This window comes from Chlamydotis macqueenii, chromosome 4, assembly GCF_036417535.1.
Source record: "Chlamydotis macqueenii isolate bChlMac1 chromosome 4, bChlMac1.mat, whole genome shotgun sequence".
Lineage (NCBI taxonomy): Eukaryota > Metazoa > Chordata > Aves > Otidiformes > Otididae > Chlamydotis > Chlamydotis macqueenii.
The window spans coordinates 71,692,409-71,704,788 of NC_141559.1; the positions used below are offsets into that span (position 1 = coordinate 71,692,409).

At 39.4% G+C, this 12,380-nt stretch overlaps 1 protein-coding gene across 5 annotated transcripts in view; it reads right to left on the bottom strand.

Moving 5' to 3' along the window:
* The window catches only part of PPP2R2C (protein phosphatase 2 regulatory subunit Bgamma), a 199,387-nt gene that overhangs the window by 131,352 nt on the left and 55,655 nt on the right, over nt 1–12,380 (bottom strand). Inside the window, exon 1 of one of the 5 annotated variants that reach the window (XM_086747238.1) lies at nt 8,251–8,474. The exons of 2 other annotated variants lie outside the window; for them this stretch is intronic. In XM_086747238.1, the coding sequence (XP_086603364.1) occupies nt 8,251–8,320 (70 nt within the window). In that variant the 5' untranslated portion in view covers nt 8,321–8,474. Of the gene's footprint in view, nt 1–8,250; nt 8,475–12,380 lie in introns of those variants that run through there. 2 more of the 5 variants (XM_086747240.1, XM_086747241.1) reach the window with 2 other exon arrangements.

Below are 12,380 nucleotides of genomic sequence, written 5' to 3' on the forward strand. Positions count from 1 at the left end.
TCAAAGTTAATAGAACGTGAGGTTGCATAGACCAGATGCATTAAAAACAGAGAGAAGGAAATAAGCAATCATTTATTTTTAATTGAACTCTGATGATCTTTGTTTTTTAACTAGAAACTGGCCCAACAGGCAGAGCATGCTACGGCTGACTTTAATGCAACCAGCACTATCACAGGGCAGTATTAACCTCATAATCTAGGCAAATGATGTTGTTTTGCACAGTCATCGACTACTTGTAATGCCTGGGTCACATTTACAACAAAAGCACTACAAATGGGAAGAATTAAGGTGACAATTAATAAAGTTCTATTTGAACTTGAGTTGAACTGGAACTAGAGGATAATAAACCAACTCTCAGTCCTTTACTTCTGCACTCTGTTCCTAAGTAAACACACACAGATGTTTCCATCTTTGTCTTTTCCCTTTTAAACAGATGAATTAGTAAATATGAAAGAAAAAGCACTGCTATATTTAACACAGATCCCAAACTCCTGTCATATTAATAATTCACACACAAAAGTCACTGAACTGTGTGACATGTTGTGCTGAAAGATTTTATTAGGAATTGAGTCTTTTAATGTACATTTTTATTACTTGCATTTGCACTGGCAAAATACAGTCTGCTCTCATTTGTATTTAAACAATAAAAATAACAGGTACAACAGTTTTTCAGCAAGGAAACATTCCTGAGAAAAGGAACTCTCTTACCATATATAAGGCTGCTTTGTTAATGAGTTTTTTTGTTCTTGGTAAAGAACTGGGGAACTTTCACCAGGAACCGGTAATATAGACCATACTCATTACTAAAGGCAAGCTTAGCATTAACCTAAGAACTGCAGAAATAATTGATCAAGAAAGCGCCTCAGTAGGACTAGAAGTGCATTTAAAATCCTTACTTATTTAAAAAAATAAAAATCTCAATAATAACTTCCTCTAATTTTCTGAGATAATTGCCTATTTACCACCACCCTTTCCCTAGCCAAAACAACTACACTATTAGCCAGCAAACACCTTGCCTTCTCTTAGCCTTCTCTCTTTGTATACTCCTCCATACAAAGCCTTACTATGGTGAGTGAAACAAACTGTGGAAGGAAAGTCTCAAAGATCCAGAAACTAGTAATGATATAGTAACTCAGCGTAAGCAATAATGATTGATTACTTTTTTATGGCTGTAATAAAAGATACTCAGTTCTTTTTCTGTTATAAAATATTCAGTGTTATTGTATCATGTTTCACGTTTTAAACTGATGTAAGAATCACATCTATTATTCTCTAAACTCACCATTTAAATACATGATACACTGCTGAAATGTCTGAGCTCTACGTAGAAAACAAAAGATATTGCAAAGTACAGTTCTCTTTCCATAATGATGCATATGCTAAATAAACTGCTCCTGCGGTGAACAATGACACTGACTCTACCTGCACAGTGTTGTTCAGTTTTATATTATTCAATGCTTTTGAATTGTCAGTTTCAATTAGAAAGAAATCTGGCACAGAGAGAGAGCTTGCATAGATCTCATTTTATTCCTGCATTTTATGGTACACATACACTGTACTGTTGACCTCCTGAACTTAAATTTTTAAGGTTTATTTACAGCTAAATCTATTACATACAGTAGTTATACAGTTAAATATACTATAAACATTTCTGTTTATAATGTTTCTAGTCCACATTTGTCTATATATCATAATATACATCTGAATAAACAGTATATAGGCTGAACTGCTGAAACTAACTGGTCTTTTTGTGCCAGTCGGACACTGCCGGCACCTGAGAAAAGCTCCAGATTGGAACAACAAGATTATTTTGAAGATCTGTTTACTCACTGTCATGGAAGCAGCTTGGCTTGTTTATCATGTAGTTAATATTCTAGACGATTCTTTTCTTTTGTTAATACATCTTATTCACTTCTTCAGGACCTCTAACACTACACAGCATTTTTTATTTTTTAGTTACTGAGTGGGAGATCATCTGCTGATTATATATGCCTATATAGAATCACAGAATCTTATGATTATGAAGAGAGCCAAGGTTGCCATCAGTCCCTAAGGGCAACCCACCAAAACCAGCACTCCACCATTAAAGATTTATGCCTTTACAAATGGGGAAGATTGCAGCCCACTGTAGTCGCACTTGGTAACATTTCACAGGGTACATGTGACACCGGTGAATAATTATCATGTAGAGGCATGACATTAAATGGAGATTGAAACCATGTTAACTCCATGCCTTTTAAGCATGTCCTGCAGCTCAGAATGGCTTGAAGTGCTCTCTTAGGAGAACCTAACTGCCAGTCATTAAACTGACCCCTTCCTTGAAGAGGCAGGTATTTCAGGAGGCAGCAACTAGTTAACACTAACATGTCCTTGCTCTCTGGAAATGCTGGGAACAGCAAAATAAGAAACTCCAAAGTCCCAGTCTAGGGTCAACTGTCATAGAATCATAGAACGGTTAGGGTTGGAAGGGACCTTCAAAGGTCATCTAGTCCAACCCCCCTGCAAGGAGCAGGGACATCCCCGACTAGATCAGATTGCTCAGAGCCTCATCCAGCCAGGCCTTGAACGTTTCCAGGGATGGGGCTTCCACATGTCCTAATCCTACTCCTGATTATGACTGCTTCAGAAAGGAGATTTGGCAAGCAAAATAGAGATGACGATACTATGAGCGCCTAACTGACATAGCATGAAAATTGTATCTATGGAGTACTTTGAATGTGTAGCTGGTGCTATATAGTGACAAGCATTGCTGACAAGCGTTGACTAAATCTGTATTGCTTTTTCCTGGCTTGCCTGAACAAGCTGCTGGCCCATACTGCCCATACTGGACGTTGCCTTAAATTTCATGCTATGCAGATCCAAGCCTCGTGTAGTACCAGTGTTTGATTTTCCTGCACGCTGAACCACGTATCCAGCTGCAGGTCTGAGCAGGTGAACAAATGGTTCAGGCTTCAGTGCGACAGCTGTGCTCTAGCTCTGCCTCCATGGCTTCTCCCAACTAAGCTGCGTGAATAAAGATTACAAAGTCAGCAACATCACTTGGATGGAATAAACCTTACTAATCCAAATCTTCAAGGCTACCCACAACATTCATCTGAAAAGCACTGTGACTGAAAGAAGAACCAAATCCGTGCATAAAAAGACGTAACTATATCCTGTTTAACACGGGCTGCAGTTATGCTTTACCAAGGTTGACCTTTGTTCATACTTGACTTGAGAGAAAAAAAAAAAAAAAAAAAAAAAACACACGTGACTAGAATAAGAATGAGCAATAACTTCTTGGGTCATTCTGAAACTGTTTCTGAATAAGTTTTGTAAAAAGACAAAAATCATCAATATTCACAAAATAAATCCTGAATTGCTGGAGGTTAAGAGAGGAAGAGTTACCTCTTGCACTCCTCTTAATAAGCTTGTTACCAGCCGTTCTCAGAAACAAGCGAACAGACGAGACTGTGGGTGAGCCTGAGCCAGCAGAGCAGTACCTGTTTGCTATATTCATCCAATACTCTCAGGTAGTCGACTCTTATTTAAATTATATTTGAGATGTTTATGAAGGACAAGTTCATAAATAAATTTCTTCATGACAGATGGAAATGGATAATTTCCCTTAACTTTGATTAATGGAGAACAGAGGTACTAATTTCTTTAGTTAAGGAGAAAAAAGGCCTCAAAAATCTGTTTTCACTACCTGCAGAGGATTTTCCTTTAAAATTTCCTTTAAAATTCCTTTCCTTTTTTCATCCTCTATAATAAATGTTTCACATGGTTATGATTCAATATGTTTTACACTACATTGGTAATTCTCATTATTCTTCAAATATGACATCTGAGGAGGTTAATACACTATTAACATGATTAACTTTTTAATAGAAGTTAAGCCATATGGAACCAATCTGCACCGGTCCTTGCGGTAGAGAGTGAAGGCCAGCTTCTGCCCCACTGCACCTGTGCACCTTCACTGGCTCCACTTGAATTTGCAGGCCTAGACCAAAGCAGGAATGTCTCTATCTAGAATCTAAGAGTATAAGCAACTTGTTATTTCCTCTCGAAACAGGGATAATCTATGAAAAAGCATGGATGAATTGATATGCTAGACTTGTCTGCATACAATCTGCAGAATGCCTTTGCCACCAGAGAAGCATTTCTCTGGATAAATTTGGAATCATGCAGGTGAATCACATCCTTTAACATAGTTAGGCACGAAGAGTGATTTTTGTTCATTATTTCTCTGTGAATCATAAAATCCGTAAAATACAGAGTAAGTGAATCAACTGTGCAGCTGATCAAAGCAGCAGCACTGTTGTTGCCCACAACCTTTTCCCCCTGCCAGGAACAGAGCAACCACACCACGCAATTCAGTGCTCTGAGCCAGATCCTGCGTGGCTGATCCCAGGGCCCTGAGACAGCGCAGCACGTCAGCAGTCCTGTCAGTTTTATCGTTAATCTTAAGCACAGGTAACGTCAAGGGGACTCTTGGATCAAAGGACATGCCCCCAAAACCACACAAGTCTCCTCCCTTCTTTATCTCTTTCCTCAACTCACTTCCACGAATTTCTTGCCATCTCCTATAACAGATTTTGCCTGTAAGTAACAAAAACTCACGTTTCCCCTCTGCAGCCCATCTTCTTTCCTGCATTACCCTGTGCCTCTCCGCTCTGCTCAGCCCTTCTAAAGGTGCTATGGAAATAACACATTTTACTGACCCAGCATCTCCTGGGCAGCTGGTTCCCACAGCTGGGGTGCAAAAGGCAATAAAGATAAAACACAGCTCGGCAACGAATCACAAGCCTGAACAGATCTCAGAGGTCATCTAGTCCATCCCTCTGCCCCAGGAGAGGCTCAGCTAGCCCCATGTCATTTCTTACAGACATCCATGTCACCTGCTTTTAAAAACTTCAGTGAGAGAAACTACACAAGCTCCCTAGGCAATATATCCCAGTGCGTCACCACCTTCGCATTGCAAAGTTCAATCTTTCCTCACAGGTCACATTTCCTAGGCCTCAGGTCTTTCTCCTCTCTTTCTTTACAAGTCTCAACAGATCTTTTCCATTTTCCCCACACAAACAACTCCAATTAAAGCAGTTTCCTTCAAAAAACATTTCTGAAAGTGATCATTGAAAAACTTACTGTATATTGCTGCTGGAATTACATTGCCTTGTTCCATTGTGCACCTGTAACATACTTTTAGAACTTATAATGGCAGAATTATTCAAGCCCTGCTTGTTTTAACTCCGTTAGTTTTACTGCTGATATGCATATGTAACAGGAGAAACAAGTCCAGGCTGTCAGATGCATGTCTATAATGCCTGTTACCAGAAACAGTACACCATCAGCAGTAAAAGCTCAACCATCAAATCAAGGAATTTTTGAGATTTAAAAACCAATTCAATTTTCCATAGTGAAGGTGAAGTCATATTTGATACAGATAACCCCAATGTTATAAAATCATGACCTATCAAAGAGATGAAATTCAACTTTATTTGAGCAAGCAGTTTCACTGGGAACACACTCAGTCCACTAGCAAGAGCAGAACAAATCAGATTTGGCTCAACGTTTTCCTATATCCTGCGAATTCATGTGTCACTTGATTATTTTTTTAATTACTGAAGAAGTAAAAAAGGAAGATAACTAAAACAATACTATAGTTAATCCACATCTTATTGATAATTGTTAGCTTTAGTTTCCTCAGGGAATAGAGAGGAAGAAAGTGCCTATCAAGGTCAGAAATACCTGCTTTTGTAAATGAGTTTAGTCTGCTGCATGGAGCAGCAAGGACAGAGGACATACCTTACCAAACTCTGAAAACAGAAGAGAAAATTGTAGTTATTCACAAACAACAACAAATTAGTAACTTCACTGGATATAATATAAACTATTTCTTTGTTGTAAATAGTGGATTATAAAAGCCAAAGACCCCAAAAGAAAGACCTGGGTTTGGCCCCAATGACACTGGTTTCCAACATAACCAAGTAACGCATTACTGCCTGCAACTGCATTTCTGTATGTATGTGACTATCCTACACGCAGCACTAACACACAGGACCAAACGAAGGACTGTGAAAGAAAAGGACTTCAGGCCTTTACAGATGAGAAGTGTTAAAGGTTGTTTCATAGAGCCAAATCTTTAAACAAAATTAAAAAAAACCCAACCAAACAAAACAGAACATCAAAGCACATGTTAAGCACCAGTTTAACTTACATACTCATTATGCATTTTAAACAAAGTATATCAATGAGAAATTAAAATTTGTGATGGTCCTCTTTGAGCTGAAGGTGGCCCTGGAAAAATTTCACAGATAAATGCATTCTCTCATGATTTTCATGACCTTTGAAAAGGTGTGGCAATGACAGATACAACAGATGCGAAGAATTTTATTACTGCTGACCAACTGTTCTCAAGACATATTACACTAGTCGGAGTTGAAGAACTGACACTTTGCTAGTGAAGGTTTCCCATACTTCATCTACCTCAAAATCAGATGCCAACATATTTCATGATGACTTATGTTCACAGGGAAAATATGACCCAGGCCAACATTGATATCCTGGGTATATTTTGACCCATTTCAGACGAGCCACTCCATGTGCAATCACAGAGAACATCCAGTCCTTCTGATCCAAACAGAACTAGAAATAGTGAAGATAAAACGTGAGAAAATCTAACACCTGCACCAGCAGTGTCCCCAAAAATACTAAAACTCTCCATCTAATTTTTAAAACACCCATAACATATGAAAGAGGAGAACACTGATTTGCAAAATCCACAAGGGAATATTTTCCTTAGATTACAAAACTGACAATTCACAAGTCCAAATTTTAACATAGCTGCACATGCCCATTAAATACACATCTGAATCTCAACATGCAGCAAGTACACTGCAGTAATTATCCTATGCATTTTGCAGGATCTAAGACATAAATTTATGAATTTAAAGACAAAGTTTCTTCAGATGTTATTACAGATGACTACATCTCAAAATACAAATCATCATTCAGACAAAAAGCATTAACCAAAAATTCAAAACAAATTTAAAAATGCACTGAAACACAAACCAGAATGCAAAGAATGTCCTAGAGGCAAGATTAGCAAACAATTACACCAGCCAGTGGTAACAGTTACAGTACACAGCAAGTTTAATTTTTCTGCTGAAAAATCTGCTTTGTGTTCCCAGTATGGCGAAATCATCCTGTTGTTTTCTACATTCTAAAAAAATGCAAATCATCAATAGTCAAGAGAGCATCAGCTGATCGCGTTTCAGGATGCAGCATGGGAGTATTAAGTGACTGAGCACTGATCAAATGACGACAGAATCTGGAGACTGAGTCTCAAGTAGTATTGGTTGACCCTGATGTTAAGCTTGTTCATATTATATAAGCCTACACTGAAGTACTGTTTCTGCTGCTGGAAGTGCTGTTAAAACTCTGTACACACAAATATATTTGCAAAGTCAAGCACCTACAAATATATTTCTTCTGTTCAATCAATGAATCTTAAAATGGCCTGCTCTTAAACCAACTTTCTGGTAAGGCAATACAGATCAGTACCTGACACAACCATTTCACTGGTCTCAAGCATTTAATTCTCTCAGCATTTAATTTGTGTCACCTGCAGGAAAATCCCTTTTTATGTAATAAGCTACCAGCCATTCAATGATTTAAAATGAAGGTGTCTTTTCTTTTCTCATGTACCTTGCACATACACAGAGAGTGGAAAGAAGGCAGCAGCATTTCAGAAGATTATGCTTACATATCCCTCCTAAATGTATATGGTTCTCTAGGGAACAATCAACTCAGCAATGTCTGTGATGCTCAGGCTATAATTACCAAAATGAGATGCATAACCTTTATTACACCAGCAAACAGTTAACTTCAGAGATTATTTCTCTCACTTTAGCGCTCTGAAATCTTTAACCTTTTTTTAAGTAATCAACTGTTTCCAATCTTCCACATTGCAGCTACCCTGCATTCAATGCCAGGTGCTGCACACCTCACTAGCACAAACTCAGCACAATGCAAGACCCTTCTTTAGCCCATATAGTTTCATGTACTGGCGTAGCATGACAGAATGCTTTCGGGATTTAGCAAATTCAAACAGATTCTGTTGCTACATCACACAGAAAAACCCCTTGAAAGTCTCCCCATTAAAAAGAAAAAGAAAAAAAGGAACAGCCTACATCTCCAAACATGACAGTGCATTCCTGGCATAGACTATGCAACGCAAGAAGAGAATAACAACAGCATTTACGTTACCTTCAGTCACATAGTTGTGGTCTCGCAGAAAGCTGTGGTTAATTTTTCGTGCGTCCGTGTCCTCGCCCATTTACAGCAGGATTACTCAGCATGCCTATCCGCAGTGGACTGATAGCATCAGCAGAGGTCGTCACAAGAGCACCATCCATGCTGCCACTGCCTAGCAGAGGCGGAGAACACACTGGGCTACCGAGCACAGCATAATGAGAGCCAGTGATGCAGCACAGATTGGGGGTGGGGGCGGGGGGGGGGGGGGGGAGCGCGAATAACGATCAGAAAAAAAAAAAAAAAAGGAAAAAAAGGAAGAAGAAGTAGTGGGAGAAAGCCGGAGGGAGAAACAGCTCCGATAAATTACGAATGCAGAAAGCCAGTAGGGAGCTCGCGCGAAGGGAATGCAGGCACTTCTCCCGCAGTTAAAGAATAACCCAAGGGTTTAGTCAGGTTCCCCTGAACAAGTGCCCGCGCAGAGCCTCCTCCCCGCGCCCGCTGCCGGGGGTCTCGCCGGACGCCGCGCAGTGGCAGCCAGCGCGCTGCAGCAGCACCCGCCCGGCGCGGGGCTCCGCCGGCTGCTGCCGCCGCCGTACGCCTGTGCGGCACCCGAGCAGGCCCCTCCCCGTCCGCCGCCCGCTGCCCAGCCGCACAAGATCCGCATGGAGTAAAGTGAAAAATGAGACTGCAGGTAATTACTGGAGCTCTTCTGCTGCTAAGACGGGCAATGAAAGAACTAAGGGAGGAGACGAGGGAGAAAAAACTTCCAGCTGCTTAAATGGGTTCGCACTGACACGTACTGCACACCAACGTGCGACCGCAATTCGGAGCTCGTCAGCACTGTCACATGCAGCAAAAGCAACAGTCGGTCAATGTCAGCCGGTACAAATGTCACCGGAATTGCCAAATGCCTGCCTGTGCAAACGGAATCGTGGCAGGCAAGGCAACCCTTCAGCAAATGTAAGATAAAATAATTATTATTTGTCTTTTACCTTTTGCCAGTTTTGTAGATAAAAGACAAATTACAAAGTATGAAAAAGAAATGAGGGTCAGAAAACAATTTTCGTGGCTTCCCTGTCCAGGAAAGGAAGGCTGGACAAAGGGAATGTTTGCAGGTCATGGGGTTTTCTTAGACCTGCTACTTCCATTCACTGCATTATCCCATCCCCTTGAAAAAGCAATGTTGAAATCTGTATACCCAGATATAGCAAAACAAGGAGAAGAGGAAAATTACTCACCTGCATTATAAAACAAAGCTTGTTCTTTATTCCAAGTGTTTAGTGGCTTACATTCAGTATAATTTTTTCAACTGAACAAACAAGCGGATTCCTTAAACTTTCAGCATCTGTTCATGAAACCATGAACCGTTTGCTGCAGAAGGCACATACTCCGAAAATGTATAAGCACCACTGAACTTTAGAAATTTGGACAGAAAACAAATGGCTGTCTACCAAAGCCACCACTACAGCATGAAAAGGGAGTACGCAATCACAAAAACAATTCAGAGGACAGAAGGATTGTCCTGTGGTTTAAGCGCTGGAAATGAACACAAAAAATGCAATTCAGTTGTCAGCATTAACACCGCATTTTGTGTAATCCTGGATGAATCTTGCACAGTTTGGTTTTGTTTCTTCTTAACAAAGTTAGGACATATAGTTCTTGAAGGTAAATTCAAGTACCCTTCTATTACTATCAAACAGGCATGTGACTTTGGAAAAAGTAGAGAACTATGTAAAAACCTGCCCAGGGATAAACATGTAATTTCAGGATGAAGTAAGGTTGAGAGAGAAAGAAGAATAGCAATGGAATGACCTTCTTCCCTTTCTCATTGATGAAGCAAAATAAAACAGAACCTTCTTCAACCTGAAAAGTAAATACTATAAAATCTTGACATTTGAGAAGGTGGGAAAGTAAAACAAGTTATTTGGTACTTGCACCTGTATAGAACACATTTTATTTATATGCAGCTTTTGCAGATGACAACACTAGAAATGTTATTTCTGCATGGAGAGCACCAGTCAGTACTGTGGTGGAACTGGCTCTCCAGTGCCTGCCCTATCCTCTTCAGTCATTTGCTGCCTTTGCCCACACTTGTTCACGTACCAAATCCTTTCAGCGTCAGGATATCTTGTCTGCTTACACACTGGTACCACCAAGTTTTCAACGCTGTGCACAAAACTAATTACCTTTCTCAGTTTCAAGGGTAACCATGCCAGCAGCAACATCAAACCAACCAGGACCTGCTGCCTCACAGTCAGCAACCTTTTCCTTATGGTTATGCACGGCCTGAGTACATAGCTGAAGCCTGAGGTATAAGGATCCAGTCCTGCCAGCAGCTTTGGGTGGACAATACTGAATTCCATTATTCTGAATTTTCTGTTTATTGGAAGCAAGTACGGCATAAATACTTGATGACAATATTAGCTATAGTTCAGAAAGTAACTGTGAGAACCTGTAAATATAATGAATGAGAAAATACACCTGGAATTTGACTGAAATGAGGAAGGAGGCCTTACAAATACTGGTATTTATTTTGTATTACCATCTTGGATTTGTTCTTCCAAAGACAAAAGAGTCTGTGAGCAGTACACATTGCACATGAAATGCCGACTCTGAAGTCAGTGGTAAAGAGTACAGCAAAGTTTACTCTCAACTATTTAACGCCATAGTTAGACCAAGCTGGGTCAAGAAGGCATTTCCCTTCAGCACCTGTGCAGGAGGTAGACTGTCTGGTCTTAGAAAAAAAAAAAAAAAAAAACAACAGATGCTTCTGTTAGGAACTTAAGTTGCCTATATACTCAGTGTAGATTTTGGAGGGCAATTAAGAGCACCTGAATCAGAAACCTGTCTTTCTCCATTTTGTATATTGGATGCTTAAGTTTCTCAGCCAGGCACCCAAGTTAGATACACAGGATTAGAGACTGTGGATTCCTCTGTGGAGACAACACCAAGCAGCTTCCTCCCATTGCTATGACGACTGTTAAAACTGGAAGAAATGTCACCTTGCAGGGCATTTGATCCCAAAAATCAAGCAATGTAGTTGAGTGAAAATGCATAGAATTAATTTATATTTACAAACATACAGAAAAAAAAAGTGTTCTCTCTTTTCCAAGAAAAGATTATTTTATAGAAAATTTATTTTTGAAAATAAATAATCAATTATGTCAATGATGTGTAAAGTCTCAAAAAAGCCATGCTGACAGTCTGGGAAAAAACACTGCAAATCATTTTCTTTCTAAATAAATACCTCTAAATTTCTGTGGTCAAGGTGTCTGCAATTTCTACAGTGCTTGAGAACATTCCTGCCATTCCATGTAAGCTCAGCAATCATTGCCCCTTATTTGTCCTCAATCAGTTGAAACTTTATGATTTCTATGGTCTATCATTTTCAGCTTCCTCCCCTTATTTGTTAGATGTAATTTAAGCATTTTAAAAGCATTTTCATTTTTTCTAGGAGCCAAGTGGACTTTTTTTTTTTTCTGAAGTCAAAATAATAACTCCTGTCCAGAGACAATTTTCTCCTCTCACCATTTGAGAGGTTCATAGACAACTTCCTTAGATATCACATCTCAGTCAGATCGTGCTTACGTTGTTCTTCCCACTTCTAGGTTAAAAAAAAAAATCTCATAAGAAGGAATGGAATGAGGAGGAAGCCTTTAACAAAAACACTGGAAAATATTCCCTGTGTGCATGCAAATGCTTTCCCCAAGATTACAAGCCAAATCCTTACTGTGTGGCAAATATTAGTAGTCCACTGACTTAAGTAGGTCAGTTCACATGAGAAAGATTAGCAAAATTCTGCTCTAAATTTGTAGCACAATGCAAATTTGTGAGACAACGTTTAGAGATAACTAGCTGTACCATTTTAAAATGCTACTTATTATCAATCCTACTGATAAACTACATAAGTTGATCTGGTCAAACACCCAGGGAGAGGGTGAGGGGAAAGGAACCTTTGATCAAAAACATATTAGTTCTTTGTACTTTCATGGTAATTCACAGTTCTACTCACAGAAAAACCCCACTAATTGAGCTAAATACTGTACAAACATGGGGAGAAGAGAAGAAAAATAAAATAAAAAAAAACCAAAAAAAAAGAGTGCCCTATCCTAAAGAATTTACAAGCAAAATTGGAAGAGCTA